We start from the raw sequence: 23,628 nt of genomic DNA on the forward strand, positions 1-23,628 counted from the left end.
CTACAAACATTCAAGAGAAAAACAAAATAAAACATCAAGACTCACATAAAGTATTCTCGGATATAGGATTGGTGGGAACACCTTACCGCTTAATCTGTGAGGAGCCACAACTCAGCAAAGATGACAGAATAAGATTAAATGGGTTTTGACAGCATTTAAGACTTTATATGGGATGTAAGAGATGAGGTGGGGAAGTCTGCAGTAATATCTATATAACTAATCCTCCAGCCAGAGAACATGAAAGGCCTGGGCTTAGAAGATCTCCTACTGGAGAGCAAAGATGGAGCAGGATACCCAGGGAATGGCCTGACATGACAAGGTCTCAGGGGTCAGCTTGTAGGCCTCATGGATAGAAGAGGGTTCATGAAATGAAGGCAGTTGGTGGGGGCTGGATGGTGTCCTTGTACAGGAATTAAGTATGTATGGCCTGGGTTCTAGGACAGAACTAGAAAGAAGGAGTGCTAGGGCCTCACCCCCCACCCCCACCCCCACCCTCAGATGCCCTGTGAGCAGGGTCTGGAAACCAGAGCTCCCCTGTGTCCGGCTTTGAGCCACAAACATTTCCTGCAGAAAACAAGAAAGTCAGTCTCTTGGCCCCACTGTGCTCTGCATATCAGCGCGACAGTGTGAGCTTAGCTTGTAAAATAAACACTGTGGCAGGTCCAGGTCCAAGAAGAGCTAAGAACACCATGGGGAAGAGGTGGGTGTGGGTTCTACAGAGAGCCGGGGGACCCTAAGGAAGCCAGTGGGGGGCCCAGGCAGGGCCAGGCCACAGAGAGAGAAGGCAGGAGCCAGAACTCTGGGGTTCTTGTTATAGGGATAGCAAGATGGCCTGTATTATCTTGAATCGCCACCCGTCCTGACTACTGTAGCCCGTGGACAAGGCCACTGGCCCCTACCCAGCCTTGGCTCTCAGAGCTGATTCCAGTTTCATTTTCAAAGGACTTTCACACTTCTGAAATGTTCCTCTCTTACCTACATCTGTGACCGCCATGAGGACCAGCTCTGTGTGTAACTAGCTGTGTGACCACAGGAGACTGCTTGCTTTTTAAAACAAAGGAATCGGTAATAGATGGTGGCTGTATGAAAGGAGCCAATAGACATGGCTCCCTGGTACAGTTCCCTTGCCTGGAGCTAAGGAAACTCCTGGTCAGGAAAACTGAAGCCCCCCGTGAACAAGTTCAGCTGGCTTCTCCTGGGTATCCCTTACAAGTAGATAATCTAAATCTCCTTGGGTCCTTAGCCTGATCTCCTTCTGAGAGTGCAGTCCAGCTGTTTGTGAGTGGGCTTCAGCCTTGTTGTGTGGGTGGTCTATGGTGGGACCCACTCCACAGCTGAGGGGCTAAGCTGAGCTAGGCAAGCTGCTGGGCACAGGAGACTTGACTTTGGCCAGCCTGCAGCTGGTCTGGAGGGGTGGGAGGGAGGGGCTGTCAGCAGGGAAACCCAGGGGCTCTGGCTGGGCTCAGCCAGGCTGGCTGGCACTGGCTCCACTCTGGGACTGCTGGGCTCCCAGGGATTTCCTGTCCCCTACTTCCCAAGGTCAGCAGGATTGCGCTTGGGTTGTTTCTGGTCCCGATGGTTACGTTGATAACTGCGATAATGTGGGGCCCCGGCCATGCCATCGTGCCCTCTGGGCCCAGCAAAGCTCTTTCCCAGGGTCTGTCCCCACAGGGGGCAGTGGTCCCGGACAGGGGAGGGACTGGGCAGACTGCCATGGGCCATTTGGGTCAGTGCATCTTTGACAGCCTCTTGATGTACAATGGGGGTCCAGGCAAGAGCCCGGGGGAGGTGCCTTGGTTCAGTGTGGACCTTGGACAGAGGACTCATTCCTCCATCTCAGTCATCTAGAGGCAGGGGGTGAAGATGAAGAGTGATGCCCATGAAGTGTTTGTGCAGGATCCCAGCATCCTTGCAAACCTGGCTCAGATCCCAGACAGGGCCAAGGTCACCAGGAGCTCTGAGGACTGGCCTAGTTTTGTTCCTAAACCTTGCTCCCAGAGACCATGGACTTTGAAAACCAGCCCTTTGTTCTGTTCTGAAGAAATACTGGCACGTACTTCTGCCCCACCCCTGCCCCGGGCCAGTACAGCTTCCACCTTGGTCACAGAGTTGCAACTTGGTTCTTAAACCCCAAATTGTTGCTGGGCAGCCATATCTTGAATCTGGAAAGGGAGACACTGGTAGGAGACAGCACCCATCACCTTCTGTCATAGGAAACACCAGGTTTCTGGTCTGGGTTTGAGGGGTAGCCTGTTCTATGGGTAATGGGGAGAAAGGGAAAGCTGAACAGCTAGAATGGGATAGAACTTGATTGGGTCAGGAATTTGTGGTGGAGGGGTTATTGGGACTGGAGACAGCAGGCTGCTTTTAAATTTCTGGGGAGAGATTTGGTCTGTGCTCTCTGGAGATGGGGAAAGACCTCCCTGATTCCTGCCAGCAGTAGGAGTGATCAGCAAATGTGGCCTTGACCAGGAAAGACTGGGGGTTGTCTGTGGAGGCTGAGTAGGAGAGTCAAACCAGGGGCTCTGTCACTGGTCCAAGAGGCCCATGTGCAAAGAAGAGAGAAACCAAGGGTATCCTTGATCATGTAGACAAACAACGAGGCTCCCAAGCCATCTAGGGAGTGAGCCTAGGCCTTGTGAATCGAACACTCTGAGTATCTTTCCCATCCTGCCAGATGTGCAAAATCTTGGTCTGCTGGTCAAGGGCCCTGTTCAGGTCCAGGATGCTACAGGTTAGTCCAGGCTCTGTAGTGAGACTCGGTGTTGGAAATACACATTCTTGGAGTCCTAGAGAATATCTAGAGCTCAGACCATGTCCCCCCTGTATTCCATTTACTGGCCACAGAGCTCTCTGACTGCCCCAGGCTGGGGACACTTGTGCTAGTGGGGAGTAGAGAGGTTTCAGAGGCTAGTGCCTAGGAAGTGTTTAGGGAGGGAAAGCTCACTTGTCCTATGTGGGCCAGACTATCCTTGCCTACCTGTCTAGTTGCAGTCTGTATTGGAAGAGAGCCAGAGCCAGAGCCAGGCGTTGCTAGGGCAACCCAGCAGCACCCACACTCCCCACTCAACTGAAATTCCACTATTTTTAGCCTCCTAGTTATGTTCAGATAAAATCCGTGTATACAGACGAGTTGTCTGGCAAGATAACGGCACACCTCAAACTGCAGACTTCAAAGAGCAGCAGTGGGTTGTACCATGGGCCCAAGAAAGCTCCCTGGGTGAGTCAGAGCCTCCAGTGGCTCATGAGAGTTAGGGTGTTGGACACAAAACATGGAGGGCAATGGAGTAGCCTAATGGCTTAGCTAATGTCAGCTGAGGCATTCTGAAACATGAAATTGTGAATAGCCATTATACAAGGAGCTACCATAGGGTGTGTATTCTACTCTAGGTGGAAGTCTATAGTAGTGGATGCTAAAAATAGCCTGGCTAGGCAGAGCCAGAATAGCCTACCATAGTCTCTTGAACTGGACTTTCCCCACCAGTCAGGTCCAGGGTAAGTAGAGGCTGACAACATCCAGAAATCCATCGTAGCCAGGTTCTGAGTCCTCTGAAGGTTTGGCCTATCCAGAGCAAGGGCCCTAAATGGCTGGCCTATGGGGAGGCTGATGCGAATCTGGTTGCAGTCACTTCCTGGCTAGGATACAGTTAGGAGGCCCTTAGAGCAGAAAGGGTAAGGGGTGGAGGGAAAGAGACTGGTGGTGTTAAAGCTGCAGTGTGTCTGACTTTGAGATCACATTCCTTCCTTCCCAGGGCAGGGGCAGGGCCATAGGCTTGGGATACTAGGCAGAAGCAACCAGCAGGTAGGCAGGCTTTTGATTTCTTAAGCACACAATTATGAAATGTATTGCCCACCCACTATGCATAGCGCTTCTCAAGAACTCCACGACGGAGATCAGCAGAGTGTGGAACTCAGTGGGGCAGTGAGATGCTGCCCTAGGGTATTGCACTGGCTGAGGAGGGTGACTATCAGAGCAGACAGAGTTGATATAGGAGCCTACCTTGTCTTCCACCCGGTTCAGACGTGCACCGATGGTGTTGCTGCCACGGTCCTTGCTCTTCTCTATGGGGGAAAGCACAAAGTCAGGGGTATGGGCTGTGGGTGGGGCTTAGGAGCCGGGATAGACCCTAAGGAGCAGGAGATGGGGGAAGTGGGTAAAGACATCCTTTAAAATTTTCTTGTGGCTAGAACAGGCAGGGAGAGGCACAGTAGTGGCAGAGTGGATCTGCGCTGCAGTCTTGCTCCTCCTGGCTTTGGAACCCCTGAGAGTCTTCCAGGAGGGACAGAACATTCTCTGTTCAGGGCGTGACTCGACTGGTTGTGATACCCGCTGGACCCATCACCAGGCCAGGGTATCTGCTGTCTCAGTGGTCCCCAACATTGGATTATGCCCCCACAGTCCTGTTTGAACCTCAGCTAGCACTGTCACCAGAACACTGTAGCTTGCTTTGTCTTTGCTGGTGTGGCTTAGCACCTTGTCCCAAGGATTTGAAGGTTCCCACTAGCACATATAATGCCATCCCTGCATACCAGAGCCAGGAAGGACCCCCATCATAGCCCCTGAAACTCTGGGCTGGCTGCTTATCTGGCTCATGCTCCACACCAGGCCCTTCCACCACAGGAAAATGTGTCCTTGGTTCACACTACCATACCCAGAGTCTGACCATGATGCTTTAGAAATCTGTCATTTAAAGGGACACACAGCAGGTTCTGTCATCACCGAAACATTCCATTATACAGCCTATCTACAGACATTTTGCCTAGCATGGGCCTACCTGTTCCTTCTGGCTTCTATACAAGAGGCCCTAATGGCCTGTTGTGATGAAGAAGAGGGACATATGGGGTGAAGGACAGAGGGAGAGAGAGAGAGAGAGATAGATAGAGTCAGTCATGGGTTTCCCTGTCCCAGGTACAAGTGCAGACACCCACCTGAGATGGGGATGAACAAAGATGGCTTTCCGATGGACTGGTCCAGCCTGGGAGAGAAGACAGGGACACCAGCTCACACAATGCCTGGGGCACCACAAAGACAGGTCATTGTGTGTAAGAGGACAACATGACACTCACTCCAGGGGTATCTTCCATTGCCAAGAAGTTCCCAAGACCCTATGGCCCATGCTCTTGAGAGGGCCAGGCAGGAAGTTCAAAGCTGAGGGGCAGAAGCTGGGACACTTAGACTTTTTCCGTGGATGAGATGAGTAGAGTCAAAACAGGGGAGCCCTGAACCTTTGGCCTTGTCTGTGGAAGGCACAGTCACATTCTCCCAGTTGCACCCATGGCACACACAAAGCCAGGTTTGCGAGCCAGCCCTTGTTGGGCCCCAGGACCACATTGCTTCTATGGAAACAGGACCCAAGACAGAGTCCCGGACTGCGTTGGCTCTGAACGGTCAGATCCTTAGCTCCACTCCAGAGGCAGGAAGATTCATGGATGGAGGTTAACTCAGAGATAGGTCTGACTAAGAAATCTTTCTTTCCTTGGGAGGCTGGGGCAGAGCCTCCCGGGGCCATGTCTCCACACCTGTTTCTGTGCCCACCTTCTCTGTAGCTCTTTAATGCGCACCATAAGGTTGAGGTGGCCCTGAGAGTACTGCTCGATGACATCCCGCACGTCGTAGGGCTTCCGTGCTTGCTGCAGGTCAAAAAGACACATGTCACTTTCCCCTGAGTCCTGTGGGCTCAGTTCTAAATGCAGGTTGGGGGGGCAGGGATAGGAGGAATGGCTTAGAACATATAGAGCAGCAGACTTGACCCTAGCAGGCTGCCAGTTTAGCCTGCCTGGGCCTCCACTTTCTGTCATTTTACCAGCAGGACCAGCCAGTTCCTACCAGCCTATTGGCCCTGATTCCAAGCTTCCTCAGAAAGAGCTGGCCTAGCAGACCAGAGACATGGTGTTGCATACCTACAGTCCATCTGGGTCCTAGATTGACTGCTGACATACTTGCTGCTTCTTGGGATGGGGAGCTAACCACCATGTGCTCTAGATAACCCCCAATGCCACATAGACTTCCAATAACACAGTCTGGCTCTCCTGAAAGAAGGACCCGCTATGCCCAGGGTAATTCTAGGCACTAGGACCACCACTTCTGTGGCCTGCATACCCAACAACTGTTATGAAGTCAAGCTTTGGACAGCATGTGTTGGTCCTATGTGCATGTAGCCATGGCAGTCTAAGAACTGCACTCGGTAAATGTCTACAGGTCTTACGATCTTCTGTAAGATGGAGATATAAGCCCTGATCCTCCCTTCCATTAGATGAGATTCTGAGCCTTGTCCTTGTCTTCTATTAAACAGGACACTGATTCTGCTCCTTGTTTCTGGAAAATGGGATGCTGAGGTCTACTCTGCTGTGTCTAGGAGGGAATGAATAAAATAAGACCTAAGATGAGCAAAGCCGAGGAATCCTGATGCAGCACCTTGTCAGTCAGAGGTGGCCACGACTGAGTCCAGGACCTGGGTCTCTCCTTAGTGCACACTGAAGGTCACCCTAAGTAATAGGGAAGAGGACTTACCAGTCAAAATGCTTTACAAATGTGTGGCTCCTCTAGGCATGCCTGGTAGTGCAAGGGGCAAATGAACAAGGAAGACAGAAACTACAGCTTCAGGCAGTGCAGACCTGGATGAGGAGAAAGCCAGGTCCTTATGCTGATCTATGGATGGTCTGAGAGTCCGAGGGCCAGTGTGTCCAAGTGTGCATGGGTACCTTCGTTGGCCTCTATGAACGCACAAGTGACAAAATGTGTGGTGAGGAGGTAAGAGTGTGCAGGCCTACAGAAGCAGGGTTAGGGGCTGCAAGCAGGGTAGGGGGCTGCAAGCAGGGTAGGTAAGAAGGACTGAAGAGCCAGGCAGTGGTGGAACATGCTTTTAATCCCAGCGCTTGGAGGCAAAGGCTGGTGGATCTCTGAGTTTGAGACCAGCCTGTCTACAGAGTAAGTTCCAGAACTGCTAGGCCACACAGAGAAACCCTGTCTCAAAAATAAATAAAAATTTTAAAAAATTGAATTTAAAAAAAGGAGTAAGAGGAGGACCAGAGGTACCCGCCAACCACCCATAGCCAGCAGCGCCCATGCTGAAACTTATCTTGGAGCTGCCAAGCTCCCCTCCAGCATCTGGTTGGGGCTTGAGGTGTCTCTGTCAGATATCTGCCTAGATCTAGTAAAAGAGACCATCTCAGCTTTCTCCTAGGGTCAATGTCCCCTGGTGGCAGCAGGAACCAGAGATGAATCAAGATAATACTGCCTGTCCAGACTGACCGGACTGTGGATGTGGGTGTTCAAGACAAACTTTCAGGGCTAAGAGGCCCTGGATCCTCAGACCAGACACAAGAGTGACTAGCCAAAGACTTATCAGCCAGCAGGGCAGGCAGGTATGCCTTCATTAAGACCAGCAGGGGTGGGTGGGGAGCAGGTGGGTGAATGGTGGAGGCAAGAAATCTGGGTCACTAGGGTGACCTGGAGCCCTCAGAGCCTTCCTCACAGGAGGGCTCCCTCTTTACCCACCTCACTCTTTCTTGGAGGCCTGCTACCACCAGTCCATGTGTCCCCAGCAACAAAGCCAGCTCATTGTAGAACCCTTACTTTTCTTTACCTAAAAGCTTCTGTACCCCACAGGGCCCCTCCAGAACCTGGGCTGAGTAGAGAGGGGAGAAGCAGAGAGCAGGAAGGTAGGAGTTGTTTGGCCTGTTCTGGCAGCTTCCTGAGCCACTCTTAGGACCTAGTGTCCTTAGCCTGAAAGAAAGTGCAGGACTCTGGGTCTTTTCCTCCTCAGCTTCCAAACATGTCGACAGATAGGCCCCTTGTTTGTGCCTTAGTGGTCTGAATGGGCCACTAAGATGACTTCTGACTCAAAGGGGGATTACTTGGAAACAATGAGGGTTCCTGAGCTCCACTGGGTATCCAGACTCTAGACTTGAACCCCAGGAAACCATGGGCCTACCTAGCACAATGGCATGAAACCCAGCAAGCAGGGACTATACTGTTGCATGTGGAGCCTACTCCAACATCTACAGGAGCTGCTTCTCAGCCTGGGAGCTGTCATGACCTAGCAATTTCTCATGACCCTTTAAACACTAGCAATTTATGCTACACTGCTTCCAAGTAAGATTGTCACACCCTAGCCCCTCCTTTGCTCCCGAGAGACTATCTTGTCAAGATGTGACTCCCCATGGGGTTCTTGTGGCTCCTTGCCAACCTGGGAAGAGCTGGTTTTACGGGAGGTTGTCTCATCTTCCACTCTTCTTTGGCACCTCGGCAGTGAAGCTGTAGGGCACATGACTTCCAAGTAGGAGGAGAAGCACAGGTACCATCTCCCTCGGGCCTTCAGGCCCTTCTAGTACATTGCCAGGTGACTTCTGGATTTGGCCCCTGCTGTGTGTGATCCTTTTTTCTTTTGACAACATGAAGTCCCTAGTTGTGATGGGAACTTGGGCATAACTTGGTCTACTTGAGTTGTGGCAGTACCAGGGGGTGCAGGGTAACAAGGGGGCAGCAGAATGCCACCATGGTACCATTGAATGTGCACAGGATCCCTCCAGGGTGGCAGTGAGTACCTAGGGTTAGGAGTCACATGCTGTTCTCATTAGTGTAAGAAGCTTGGCAGGAGGGTCAGGGGCTAGCTCAAAGGGCTATTCTAGGCTGGACTAGTAACGGTTGAGGCGCTGAGGACTACAACAAGTGAAACTCATGTCACCCAAAGCTCCTCTCAATACAACAAAGATAACCTGGGTTGAGAATTTTTTTAGCCCCTACCTCTCACAGAATATGGAGGTTTTGGCTGCTTTATGGCTGGGGTGGGGCTGTGCTGAGGGGACATTAGGAGCCTGTGTCAATCCTATGGCATGGTGTGGAAGGTGTGACCTATAAAAAGACACAGAGCTACCACTAAGATTTTCCTTGGAGACTAAGGTGGGTTTTCCCAGCCTTCTGTGCCCAGGGACAAGGAGCCTGTGGTAAGAGAATGTCCTCTACCCTTTGCTGCTATTGACATGTTCTTAAAGTGAGGAGTAAGGATCTGTCCCTCCCATGGCTTCTGCTCACAACTGTCCCACAGTAGAGGAGGAACAGTCTGCCACCTTATTCCCAGAGAGCCCTGGACTCAGGGCCTCAGGAGAACAACTCTGGAGGTGTGCTGATGGTGAATGATTCCCAGAGTTGCAGTCTTGCCAGCTCAGGAGCAACTGTTCACTATGCAGGATGCAGTGTAGGTACAGTAAGTGGGATACAGAAAACTCCAGGCTGGCTAAGGACAGATGTCAATTCTTGTCCAGGTGACATTGCCAAGTTGTCACTTCACAACCTTGCACAGAAGAAGTGAGGCCATGCAGTTCCTTCTATCAATCAGGATGGAGGGCAAAGAGTCCCTGGGCCAGGGCTGGGTACAGTGTCCTTGAAGGAGCCTGCTGTCACAGCATCATGGCATCTAAGGATGAGGGCATACTACCACTGTAGTCTTTTTGGGGTCATTTGCACTGGACATTATCTCACCTGGAATTTCTTCTTGGCTACAAAGTACTGCATACGCCTGATCACCTTGATGGTGGCCCGATGATGCTCCCGCAGCCTGTGGAGGAGGGGGATCAGAGTGTGAACAGGTTTTATGTTGTTAACCCTTCAACACATGCCAAAGGCACCTTGACCAAACATGAATGGTCTCTCCAGGAACAAGGAGAACATCCTATCCAGGGCTTGCCCTGTATCTAGAGAAGCCAGAGGCTAGGGATTTCTAAAGGGGAAAGGGAAGGTTGTCTCACCACAGATGGGGAGAAGGACCCTTTCCCTGCTTGTATTTTGGAACTGGAGTGGGTGTTTGTAACCCTGGTTTGCAAGGGTTGCAACTCTAACAGCAGAGTCAGGGAATACCCTTGGAGGGGGTAGGACCTCAACCATGACTGCTCAGGGTTCTTCACTGGCTTACGTCTAAAGCTCCTTCTAGAAAGATCCCTTTAGAAACATCACCAGAGAAAGCAGGCCCGTGACCAGGCATCTATGTGCACAGAAATAAGACTGGAAGGCATCAGGGCAATGGAGAAGCCGGTAGAGTCTGTGAAGCTCAAATTTGACCAGTCAGACTAAACCGCATTGGCAACAGAGAGCTGCTGGGAGCCTCTGGGAAAGCTAGACTTGAAGGCCCCAAGCCCAGAAAACAAGAGGCAAGAGGAAGCCAGCCTACCCTCCAGGCTGTGCTTCCTTCTCAGAGAAGTGTGGGAAATGTCTACACCAGATGGGATGGTGGGGCTTCCTGGGCTGGGAGGAAAACAGTGGAGCCTGGGCTACAGAGCCACCAGGATACAAGTGACAGGATTCCAGAGAACAAAGGCTATCAGGGTATCTTTTTTCACACAGTTCCCCCCTTGGAAATAGCTGTGGGTTCTCACAGAGCAATAGTGGCTGCTGGGAGGGAGTAAAAATAAAGCAGAGAAGCCAGCAGGCTCTTGCCACTGAGGACAGCACGCTTGGGCTTCAGACCATTCTAGGATGGGGCCCTAGGAAACAGCCAAAAATTTGGTTGAGGTCCCTGCAAAACCTCAAGCCCAAACTAGTCCAGATTTCTTGTTCATATTGGAAGAAAATCTACTCATCTGTACAGAGATATCTTGGAACTTCTGGGGCTTTTTTTGTTTGCTTGTTTTTGTTTTGTTCATATATAAAAGTTGAAAAATAAGGGAAAAACGGATCCTAGATAGAGATCTGCAGGTGTGTCGCATTCTGCAATCTCAACTGCTAAAGGCTCTCTCGGCCTCAGGAGATAGTTGTTTTTGCTCTGTTTGAATTTGAGCTGACCTCGTGACCTAATGTGACTATAGAGTCCTGGGCAGCTCACCATGTGTGGAAACCACAGGTGTTGGGATTGTGGTGGGGGTGGTTGCAGGGAGGTGAGTGGAGGTGCCCAGCTATCAGCCAGCACTGATTGTAGACATGTGACCGAGCCATCTTGGACCACCCAGCCTAAGCAAGCTGCTGGTACCTGCTGCTGCCTGAGTCATCCCCAACACAACCACAGAGCCACCTTCCAGCAGAGCTGAGTCCAAGCTCCTGACCCATGGAGCTGTGAGCAAGACAAGTAACTGTTAAACCACATTTGCTTATGGTTTACTGCTCAGTAATAGCTGATAAAGAAATTAGAAGCTGGACAAATAATCCCAGATATTTAGAAGGCTGAGGCAGAAGAATCATAAGTTCAGACCCTTCCTGGGTAACAGAGTTCAAGGCCAACCTGAGCAACTTAGTGAGATCCTGCCTGAAGAGATGAATCAGCAGTTAAGAATACTGGATGTTTGTACTTCCAGAAGTACTGGGTTCAGTTCCCAGCACCCACATGGCACCTTATAACTATCTCTAACTCTAGTTCCAGGGGATCCAATACCCTCTTCTGAACTCTAAGGACACACATGCTGCGCACATACCACACACACACACACACACACACACACACACACACACACAGGCAAAACACCCCTCTACATAAAATAAATAAACAAAATGTTCTAAAAATTAAAAAAAAAGGATGGGGAGCTGGGTGCGTTGGCACACACCTTTAATCCCAGTACTCAGGAAGCAGAGGCAGGGCGATCTCTGTGACTTGGAGGCTTGCCTGGACTATACAGTGAGTTTTAGGCCAATTGGGACAACATAATGAAACCCAGTCTCAAAAAGTGGGAGGTGGTACTAAGAACAAAGATCAATGGTACAATGCTTACTCAGCATGAACTGGCTCCAATTCCTGGCACTGAGGAGAAAAGAGAAAGGAAGGAAGGGAAGAAGGAAGGAAAGAAAAAAGTAAGTTATTTTAGAATTCAGAGATGGGACATTGTGACATCAACCTTGTATATATAATATTTGGCATTGATTTTAGAACCAGAAAACAAAAAAGGCAGATGACTGAAGGCTGGGACATGTGGTGGTGTCTGTAATTAGTGAGACCTCTAAGTGTGTTGGAGGGAGAAAGAACTTTGTTTTAGGGAGGAGTAAGAAAATAGTAGCATTAAAGATAGCTGAAAATCCCTCTTTGTTCCTGCCATCAAAGATCCGAGTCTGTTTCCACCACAGTGGAAGCAGGCTATGTGTTGTAAGCTTCGGCCTCAAAAGACCTGCAGAGTTCACTTTTACCCTCTCAGAAAACGTCTGCCTCCTGGACAAGTATGAGCTAGCCTGCTGGAAAAGCTGAGTGAAGGAGGAGAGTTGAAGGGTTCGGATGACAGCTGACAGCTTCAGGCATGTGAGGCTGACACTGCTCAGCCACCAAGTGAGTGTTCTGCCCCCAGGAGTGCACCCAGCAGAGCAGCCCAGAGTCTGACCTACAGAGTCATTGGTAGATAGATAGCTGTGGTTTGCATCAGACTTTCTAGATGAGAACTTTAAGATAACTGTGATGGATAGAGTCAGGAAAACAGATGAAAAGATGAGGGATTTCATCAGATGATAAAAGTTATCTCCAAATACTGAAAAAGAAATTCTATAAAAGTCAGGCACAGCAGCACATGCCTGTCATTCCAGCACTTGGGAGGTGGAGGCAGGAGGTTCAAGGTCATCCTTGGCTACATAGAGGTTTAAGGCCGGCCTGGGTTACCTGAGATGCTGTCTCAACCTCATTCTATGATTCCCTCTAAAATTAATTAATTAAATATAAATAAATCATGAGTAGAAGAAAGAAAGGGCAATACAATACTGGGAATTAAGAATGCAATAGGTGGTAATGTAGTTAAAAAAAGAAAGAAGAAAAATAGTAAAAAAAATGGGCAAGAATAAGATGGTAGAGAATGTGCATTTAAGTGAATTGATATTCCATTAAATAGATCAGGATTGTCAGTCAGGATTAAAAACAGTGACATGGACTCACTAAAAGCATAACAAAGAGAGACTGAAAGGAAGAGGGAGAGAAATGGGCATCCTAGCATAGCCCTCTAAACACAGGCATCTGCAAACCAGCACCAGACACTGCAGAGTCAGACAAAGATTTCAGGGTTACAAATTATCAGCTCAGGGCTAGCTGGTAAAGTGCTTGTCTTACAAGCAAGAACCTGAGTTCCTTCCCTAGAACCTGCATTAAAAACAAACAAACAAACAAACAAAAACCAGGTATAGTAGTTTGTGCTTGCAATCCTATGGCTGGAGAGCAGAGACAGGAAGATCTCTGGGGCTCATAGGCCGGTCATCCCAGCCCATTTGGCAAGTTCCAGGCCAGTGAGTGATCCTGTCCCCCCCCAAAAGTGCACAGCACATGAAGAATGGCATCCAAGGTTGTCCAGGGTTTCCACCCACTCCTATGTGAAAAAGTGTTGGTACGTCAGGAAAAGATCAATTCCAAGTCTGTATGCACCTACAAATATAACCTTAAAACATGAAAAGCCAACTAGGAGAACAAAATGGTAAAAGAAAATCTACGACCATAATGGGAGATTTGAACATATCATCTTGCTTATGGATTCAAAGGATTCCAAAGCATCAACAGAGACAAATATGAACAATCTGAGTGTCAGTCTACCCTAACAGATATGACAAAACCACACCATTGAAGGCCAGCATATATAAGTATTTACAAGGTTACCAAGTGCTAGGTTTTAAAAGCAAGTTTCAACAAATTTCAAAGAAATTAAATCATGTTTTGCATGACCACAATAAAATTAAACTACAAATCAAAGATATTACTAGGAAATCCCCAAGTGTTTTGGAAGTTAAATGATCTAAGTAACCCAAGGTCAAAGAAAAAGAATCTTAAATGAATTAGAAAATAACTCTAAACCAAATAATGAAAATGTATCAAAAGTTATAGCTAAAAATTGAGTGTGTGGTGTACACTTCTAAACTCAGCAACTCAGGAAGCCAAGTCTTGAAAATCACAAGTTTGAGGCCAACCTAGGTTACTTAGCAAGATGCTGGTCTTGGTCTACATAGTGAGTTCCAGGACAGGCTCCAAAGCTACACAGAGAAACCCTATCTTGAAAAACCAAACAAAAAAACAAAAAAACAAAAAAAAAAAAACCCAAAAAACCAAACCAAACAACAAAAATCAAAAAGAGAAAACAACAAGATGGCTCGGTGGGTAAGGGTGCTTGCTGCCAAGCCTGAAGACCCGAGTTTGATCCCTGAGACTTGCATGGTAGAAGGAGAAAAACTAATTCTCAAATGTTGTCCTCTGATCTCCACATATGGACCATGGTAATGCACTCCCATATGTACACATATAAATAAATGTGATAAAATTTTAAAAATTGTGTCTCCAAAAATATCGTTAAACAAATGTTGGAGGTACATTGAAATATGGTCACTGAGGGGAAGATAATATATGGCCTTAAATGTGTTTGCTAGAGGGGAGGCTGAGATCCAGCTCAAGTTAAAAAAAAAACTAACCAAAAAACAAAATACAAAACAAATTTAAACCTGAAAGAAGTAGAAGCGATAATAAAGATAAGGTCGTAAGTTGATGAAATAAAAAATGAATGTTGCATTAAAGAAAATCAGCAAAGCTAACATTTGGCTTTCCAAAGAGACTAATAAAATTGATAAAACTTTTAGCAAGATAGATGGGACGGGGTGAGGAGGAATCACAAATCACCAATGTTGGGAGCTAAAAAATGAACACCACTGTGGAGTTAGAGGCATAAAAAAATCTATTCAGAGGATAATATGAACAAAAACAATTTTGATAATATATATAGACAAATTAACTCATCAAAACATGTTTTAAGAAAAGAAGAAATAAATACAAACTGCCCTGTTAGTGGAATTTCACTTGGAATTTTAACGATCTTTCTACAAAGAAATTGGTCTAGAAGACTTCACCAGTGAGTTCTTCCCAACACGTGAGGAAGGACTTCACAGCTATATAAAAAGCTTCTTACAGGGCTTTTATGAGGCAGCCTGACCTTGGTACCCAAATCTGACAAAGATATTTCTAAAAGAAAATTCAAGGGTAATGTCTGTCCTGGATGTGGAGGCAGCCTCTAAAAACCAGCAGCTGGTGAGATCCAGGGCTCATGTCAAGATGCAGCATCAGTGTGGCTTAATCCAGTTATGCAAGGCTGGCTTAACATATGAAAATCAATCAACAGAGCTCACCACATCAACATAACAAGGAAAAACATATAATCAACTCAAAAGATGCAGAAAAGCACTTGATAAAGTTCAAGGCCTAGTCCTAATTAAAAACATAACTCCTAGCAAAGTAGGAAACACAATTTAAAAAAAGAACAAAAATGAAAATTGAAACAAAAAAATCCTAACACTAAGCACACATCATGTTTAATGATAATGTAGAAATCACTTTGTTCCTGAGATGGCATGTCCCATATTTTATAACAGTGTCCATAAAACCCCAGCCTGTGCATTAAGGTGAGAAATGGCAGAAGGACTGACCTAGCAAAATGGTTCACTGGGTGAAAGGACTTGCTACCAAGCCAGAACCCAATTCTTGGAAGAAGAGACTGATTCCCACAATGTGTCTTCTGACCTCCACATGCATGCTGTAGCAGGCTCACTTTCCATACAAATAAAATGTAATTTAACAGTAGAATAAAGTACTTGAGAGGCAGAAACAGGTGGATCTCTGTGAGTTCAAGGGCAGCCTAGTCTACACAGTGAGTCCAGGACAGCCAGGGCTACATAGAGAGACCCTGCCTGAAAACAAAACAAAAACAAAAAACCAAAACAAAACTAAACAACAAAACCAAAACCAAAAAGCCTTCCCCCCAAAAAATGAATTAAAAATTAATTTAGCAGAACCCTGCCATTGCTGGGCATGGACATGGCCGCTCATGTCTGTAATCCCAGAAATTTGGGGGCCAAGAAATGAAGATTGGAAGAGGGGGCAAACCTGGTTTTACTAAAAGTTGAAAACTAACAATCCATTATCTTTTATCTGCTAGCAACAAATACTTAGACCACAGAATAAAGACACTAACTGTAATAGTGTCAAAGTTAATACATCTATTTAAATTACTCACAGGTGAGGCCTACAGGCAGACAAGCGCTGATCACCAGTGAGAGCTGAAGGTGACTTGAATTCATGGAGGCTATAACATGTTATCTGTGAGGCTAGGGAGATGGCTCTGTGATAAAGAGCATTGGATTGCTCGTCTAGAGGATATGGGTTTGATTCTTAACACCCACATGACATCTCACAACTATCTGTAGCGCCAGTCCCAGGGGCTCTGAAGACTTATTCTGGTCTTGACGGTACTGCATACATATGGTACAAATACATACATGCTGGCAGAACACTCATACAAATAAAAAAAAACATTAAAAAGGTAGCTGTGCATAGTGACACACACCTTTAATCCCAGCATTTGGGAGGCAGAGGCAGGCAGATCTCTGTGAGCTCAAAGCCATTCTGGACTATATGATGGGTTCCAGGACAGCCAGCGAAATACAGTGAGACCCTATCTCAAACAAAAAAGCAACAATAACAACAACAACAACAACAACAACAAAATCTCTTCTTAGTTATGAGAAGATTTTCTCTAAACTTTGGTACAGATTTCTCATTCCAGTTTCTATCACTTTCATCATTTTTCTACCTTTTGAAATTGACAATCTGATCTTAAAATATTTATGAAAATACCAACCACCTTTGGTAACCCAAAACTATGCTGGCATTCAGTGACCTTTCACAGCCTTACCTCTCTACTGTGGTAATTCTGAAAAAACATCTACAATGTGGAAGACTTACACAATCAGAGTTCAAGAGTCATAGTGAGATGGTTGATGGGTACAGCACTTTCAGAGCATGTGTGAAGCCCCTTGGTTTCATTTCACATAAACCATGTATGGAGACTCACCCTGTAATTCCCAGCACTCAGGAGTTGGAAACAAGATCAGAAATTTAGGGTCATCCTTGACTAATACAGAGCTTGAGGCCACCTGGGGCTATATGAGACCCTGTCTTAAACAAACAAACAAACAAACAAACAAACAAAGGTCATAGGGTTGGAGAAATGGCTCAAGGAGTAAAGTGCATGTCATACAAGCAGGAAGAATGAGGTAGAATCTCCAGAACCCATGTAAAGCAAAGTGGAGTAGTGCACATTTGTAATCCCAGTGCTCGCACAGTGAGATAGGATGCAGAGATGGGGAATCCCTGGGAGCTTGCATGCAGGCCAGCCTGCAACTGAGAATGGTACAAAGTGGAAGGCAGGGCAAATACCTGAGGTCATCCTCTAACCACCATATGTGTACTGTGGCCTACATGCCTGCATTACACAAATGAGCACGTGTACGCGCGCGCGCGCGCGCACACACACACACAAAATCACATATCCACAGCACAAAGAAAAATCCCAGTAAAGCTGCATGGTGGGCAGGGCTACCAGACAGAGCAAGACCTTAGATGTCATAAACACATGTGGCCTCTGAGTTTATCACCAAAGCTCTGTCTCAGCAGGAAACCAATGTTCTCAGTAGATGTGCTTGAACACCATAAGAGACAGATACTGTGATTCCTCCTGCACCACAGCTGCAAAGCTAGTTTATCAGGCCTTGAACAGGAAGATAGAGAGATCAGGTTGTGAAAGGCCACTGAATGCCTGCATAGCCTTGGGCCAGGTAAAGGTTTCTTCATGGATCCAAGGAGCATGAGCTATTAGAGAAAAATGCTTGACAAACTGGAGGCTGCTTGAAACCCTTCATTCCAGGCCTGGCCTGAGGAGATATGACTCTATCCTTTTTCCACCACCCTGGAAGGCCTGAAAGTGGGTGAAAAGTGGGGCTCCATGCATATGTCATTGGGAAGGGCCCCTCGTCAACCATGATTGTGGTCTTAAGAACTTTCATTCTTGGCTGTAGTCACCACCAATCTGAATCCTATGTTCTTCATATCTTGGTTTTTGTTTTCATATGTATTTTATCATATCTATATGTGTCCCTAGAAGGCACAATTTTGGTGATTCAATTAAATAAAAGAATTGGGCATGATTGCACATTCCAGAATCCCAGCATTCTGGAAGCTGAGGCAGAAGGATTACTGTGAGTGTGAGGCCAGCCTGGGCTAGAGAGTGAGACCCTGTCTCAAAACAAATGAGTAGATAAACTTAAGCAAAGGTTTTTCAGCCCTACCTTGGTATTATTACTCCATTGCCTAGAGCTCCTTATGTGGCTGTCTGTCACTGGCTCAGTCACATGAGCTGGTATAAATGTTCTCCTTAGTTATGAATATCCATGTTTATTAATTCTCTCTCCTCCTGACAAGGGTGTGGCTAGTGCTAGGCCTCAGGCCTGTGGACAGTGCTATGACACACATTCCCTTTTCAAGTTCTGAATACCAGAGTTTGCTGTGAGTGCAAAGTCAGGCATCCCTTGCTCATCAGCTATGTGACTCCTTCGCCTCAGAGGGGATGCCACATTTTCAAAGTGGTGGCTATACACTCACTGACCAGGAAATGTGATTCCTCTGCTGTAGTGGAAGCATGCTGGTGGTTCCTCAAAATGTTTAACATAAAAACCCCACCTCTACATATGAATCTGGAGAAATGAAGACATATATTCAAGAAACAACTCCAATGTGAGCGTCATAGTAGTATTTCTCAGAGTAGAGCCAAAAATCCATCAATAGACAGAAATGGTTTGTTCATACAACTGAATATCATGCAGCTATACAAACTAAGAGTGTTGACATGTTGACACTTATCACAAAATGGATAAACCTACAGGGCATTGTGCTAGGTAAAAGAAGCCACCCACGATAGCCCCCATGCTATAGACCTCCAGTTCTATGAAATGCTCAGAATAGCACATTGTAGAAATTCGAGATTAGTGGTTCTGTAGGCAGGGGGTTAGGGAGTGACTGCTGATGGGTGAAGGTGGATTTTGAGGGTGATGAAACGCTTTAAGGTTAGTTAGTGGTGATGGCTGCAGAGTGTGATCATGCTGATGTGTGCACTGAGATGGGCGTTGAAGCAGGAGTGTCTGCAGAAAGCTCAGCTAGAGAGATAGGGAGGTTCTGGAAAGTGGAGAGATCCCCCTTTTCAGGATGTCCTAGCAGGAACCCTGGCAAACACCCAAGGAGCACTGAAGTTGGTCTCATTCCTCTCTTTGGGCACAGCAACTCATCCTTACCCCTTCTACCCAATCCCCAGACTGTGGATCACAGGGGATGCCTCCACTGGACATAAGCTCCTGTGATTCCCCCGCCCAACACTGTAAACCTTGCTGTAGCTCCCTACTACACCGGATGACATCCGCATTCTCAGGGTAGCCCACAGCCCAGTGTCAGTGAATTTTGACTCCCTTGGCAGGTCTAAGTGATGTCTCATCACATACAGTGTTCAACGGGTGGTTCTTGTATCTTTGTCAAATTATTTCCATATCAGCCATCAATGTGAGCCACCCCTTGCTGGGCCCCCGCCCAGGCCAGTCATAGCAGACATTCTTGTTTGGCACTAACATTCTGCAGGGTCTCAGGGGGCAGGTGGCTGCAATGCAAAGGTCACCCATTTCAACTGTCCCAGAGCTGAAAGAGGAGGGCAATTCTGTTTCCCAAGAGTCAAGGCTCTTGGGTCTGAGTGTCTGCATACACTAAAACTTCATCTCCAAGGATACTGTGGTGGGGCCTTTGGGAGGACATTAGGTCATGAGAGGGGCACCCACATGAATAAGGTTAATGATCTTATACAAGAAGCCTGAGGGGTTTTAGTTATCTCTTTTTGCCCTTCTGCCATCTGCCACAGGACACACAGAAGACACTATCTATGAGGCAGACATAGTCCTTACTAGACACTGAATCTGTCAGAGCCTAGATTCTGGATCTCTCAGTCTTTAGGACTGTGTATAGTAAACCTTTATTGATTGTAAATCACCCAATCTAAGGCTAGTACTGAACTTGACACTGAGTATGGGGCACTGATGAAAGATATGGTGGCAATGTTGGAAGAAGGAACAGGCAGGGGCCAGAAGGATTCTGAAGCACATGAAGAGAGACTGAGGATGGCCTGGGTGTGGCCTCAGAAGACCAGAGCTTTAGAGACTTCCTGGGGATGGGCAAAGAGCTACAGCTGGGTTGCTGGTAGGAATAGGGACAGGAAAGGACATTCTGGTGAGGGCTTGGTGGAAACATAGAGCTATGAGGTAGCAAAGAACCTGGTGGGATTGTGTCCCAAGGCCTTAGTGTCTGTATAGGATGGCTCTTCTGAGAAATTACCAAGGCTATTTCGCAGAGGATATCCTTCAGCAAAGTGTTCATGGGCCACCTAGCTTCTCTTGGTTGTTTATAGTACAGAGTGAAAGGAGAGTCACAAGCCAGGGACAATCACAAGGAAAGTGAAATGTACCGACCTGGATAAGACTCAGCTACCAGAAGGAAGAAGAAAATGAAATGACTCCAGACATGGTGGCACACTCTTGTAGTCTCAGCATTCAGGAGGTTGAGACAGAAATACTTCCTAGAATTCAAGTGAGCCAGGACTACCAGGCCAGCCAGGACTACACAGCAAGATACACAGTAAGACCCTTTCAAATGAACCAGCCAAATGGAAAAGAAAGAAAAAGAAGGTGTGCTCGTGAGAAAGCAGAAGGGGAGCAGGTCAGAACGTGGTGTTACAGAAGGGGAACTGGTCCTGCTCATCAGGTCACGTAGAGACCACAGAGACATTTCAGGGAGCTTCAGGACCACCTCATCCCTTACGTCTCAAGCCTCTGCTCCTGAGTTCTAGTTCAGGGTCCCTGGGATGCCCCCAGCTGGGGCTTCAGTGGTCAAGTAAAGTGGTGGCACAGTGACTACCTCTCCAGGGAATGGTAAATCTTGGTGGCCTTCATGGGCCATTTCTATCAGGTATAGATACCGAGGGCAGAGCTGGCTCCACTCAGAAGATACCCCAAAGAACTACAGAGCTGAGGCAGAACTTCTGCAGGGTGGGGCAACAAGAGAAATTTCTAGTCCATCCATGGGGATACCGGCTTGTTTCTGAAACCCAGAGTGGCAAAGCCATCAGCATTGAACTCCAGCCTGGATAACATGGGATACATCCAGTCAAGTCACAGTGTCACTACTACATGGAGTCTTGGCTCAGTGCTCCCAGAAAGTGGGACAAAGACTAATGATTCTCAGCTCTTCCCAGTTAGTGCTATCTGTCCTCTTGGGGTTTGGATGTACTTGAGACCTGCCATTCTTTTCTTCTTGTTTATTTCTTCCTTTTGCAATGAGATGTCTTCTTCAGGCTGGCCCCACTGAAGTAATTTGGAAGCTCACGGCCTTTGTGATTTCACAGGCTAATAGCTCTGGAGACCAATTTGCCTCAGGATGAGTCTGACCCTGGACTCACTCATTTTGGACACTGGAGACCCTTGTGTCCATACTGGAATAGGATAAGATCTTGAGGGCTCTGGGGATTCAGTGACTGTGTGAGCATGTGAAAAGGACATGAACTTGAGGAAGCCAAGTTTGAATGTTATGATCTGGGTGGTTATACTGCAATCTGTCTGTAAGTCTCATGCATGGATGATGCATTCCCAGTGTGATGGCATTGGAAAGTGGAGTCTCAGGGAAGGGATTAGGTCACGAGGGCAGAGCTGCATGAATGGGATTAGTATTCTTTTTAAAGAAGCCTGAAGGGCTGGGGATGTGGCTCTGACAAGTTCTTGCTTAGCAGGCACCAAATCCTTGGTTTCATCCCTGGCATAAGCCGGGTGACGCACATCTATAATTTCACTACTTAGGAGGTAGAGATAGGAGGATCAGAAGTTCAAAGTCATCCTCAATTACATAGTGAGTTTGAGACCAGTCTGGCATACATGAAACCCTATCTCAAAAAAAAAATCAGAGGAGGAGGAAGGGAAGAAACCATCATTGCCACCATAGTCACTACTGTCCAAGGAACCTGTTCACTCTTCTCCTCAGTCATGTGAAGATTCACAGAAGCTGCCCTCTGTGCAACATACAGAGCCCTCATGAAGAAGCACTTGAGTGGTACTTCCTAGACGCAGAATGATACACTCCCACTCATATATTTCCCAGTTTAAGGGGTTTTGTCTCAAATAGCAGACACTATAATATTCCTAGGACCCTCAGGGACCACACCTCCCTGAACAGGTAATACAGTTGCTAGTTCCCCCTTACCTAAGTGAGTTTGGTGAATTCATATCAACTCCCCTTGGTCCAAATCACCTCAGTTGAGCATCATGGAGGTGAACATAAGTGTACTTCATTCTGTATAGTGCAGCACAATAAAGCTTGACCCCCAAACTACAGAGGACTGTCTTGTGGTACAAGAAGGATGGGGAGGCCTGATTGTTCCTCAGAGGCCTCTCAGGCCTGGGGATGATGATGTCACACAAGTCTACCACAGAGGTGAGTGTTGATGTGTGAAGAAGGGGTTTTACAGAAAAGTGCCTCTGCAGAAACCCATGGCCTATGCTATGGGCCTCAGATGGAGCCTATGTGTCCTGGGGGTGAAGAGGGCAGAATATAGTAGGACCCACCCTCCATAGTAGTCCTAAGACCAGAAGAAAACCCCAAATAAACTCCATCCCATGCCACCAGCATTGTCCTTGGTGTGGAAGGGCTTCCTAAGGAACTTAACCAACCAGGCAGGGACCTGACCATTAGTGGGGACACATAGACCAGAGTAGGCTGCCTTTGCTAGATAAGTCAAGGGGATGAAAGGCAAAATTTGGAGACAAATAGGACAGCCAGGAGTGATCCAGTCTGGAGAGGAGAGTGGGGGCCAGGCTACGTGCATGGGGCCCCTGCCTGACACGCTAGCAGTCTGTCCTGTGTGATGGGCATGAACCAAGCACTTCTGTGGATATGGCAGTTCACTTTACCTACAAGAAACAAGCTCCGAGATGTCAAGCAGATACCCAAGGCCACGAGCAGTTCTGAGTCGTGTAGCTAGAGGAGAGACAACACAATTAGCGCTGTCTTCTTTTTCCTTCTTTACAATCATACAGATTTGTTCTTCTCATTGGTCTTGGCAGCCCAGCATGCAACTGTTTTCTTTCCATGTTAACTTAGGAACTTTCTTCTTTTCATTCAAAGAGTATACTTTATGGCCTGCCTTTGGCATATATGAATGGCCAGCACCATGACTGGTCTATCTGTCTGTCTGTCTGTCTGTCTGTCTGTCTGTCTATCTATCTATCTATCTCTACTATTTTATATTATGTTTTACTATTAAGTAAAATAAGAATTTAAAGGCAAGCCTTGTGACACCTAGATAACAGACCTGATGACTGAGATGGTTAGTTACTAAGTGGCTAATGGGTAGGTAGCATAAACTGTGTGGATATGGTGGACAGGGGTCTGACTCATATCCCAGGTGGGACGGAGTGAGATGGCATGAATCTCATAACACTACTGAATGACAAGCAATTAAAAACATGCATTGTTTATTTCTAGAATTTTCCATTTCATATTTTCTGACCATAGTTGGAATAACTAAGGAGGCAGGAATTGAAGCTGAAGACAAAGGAGATGACTGTAGTCATACAATGACAGATTTTTTGGGGGGGTATTTCAAAAGATTAGGAAGAGTGGAGAAATTGTTCATCCAAGGAGACTGACACCACTAGGGTAGGAGAGGGTGAGCTGAATGTAAGGTGGGAGATGAAAGCTGTGGGAGATGAAAGCTGTGAGCAGTTCAGGCACGTTGGTCCAGGGAAAGGAGGCTTGTTTAGCAATGTGGCTTGAGGAGACTCTGTGTAGT

At 47.1% G+C, this 23,628-nt stretch overlaps 1 protein-coding gene across 8 annotated transcripts in view; it reads right to left on the reverse strand.

Annotated features, from left to right (window-relative positions):
• Positions 1-23,628, reverse strand: part of Kcnq1 (potassium voltage-gated channel subfamily Q member 1) — a 318,938-nt gene that overhangs the window by 59,360 nt on the left and 235,950 nt on the right. For 6 of the 8 annotated variants that reach the window (XM_005064141.4, XM_040751016.1, XM_040751022.1 and 3 more), the window contains 4 exons: positions 9,482-9,557; positions 5,537-5,631; positions 4,930-4,976; positions 4,001-4,062 (listed from right to left, as the gene is read on the reverse strand). In XM_005064141.4, the coding sequence (XP_005064198.1) occupies positions 4,001-4,062; positions 4,930-4,976; positions 5,537-5,631; positions 9,482-9,557 (280 nt within the window). Of the gene's footprint in view, positions 1-3,358; positions 3,658-4,000; positions 4,063-4,929; positions 4,977-5,536; positions 5,632-9,481; positions 9,558-23,628 lie in introns of those variants that run through there. The other 2 variants (XM_040751005.1, XM_040751028.1) reach the window with 2 other exon arrangements.

Source organism: Mesocricetus auratus, unplaced genomic scaffold (assembly GCF_017639785.1).
Source record: "Mesocricetus auratus isolate SY011 unplaced genomic scaffold, BCM_Maur_2.0 Super-Scaffold_4256, whole genome shotgun sequence".
NCBI lineage: Eukaryota > Metazoa > Chordata > Mammalia > Rodentia > Cricetidae > Mesocricetus > Mesocricetus auratus.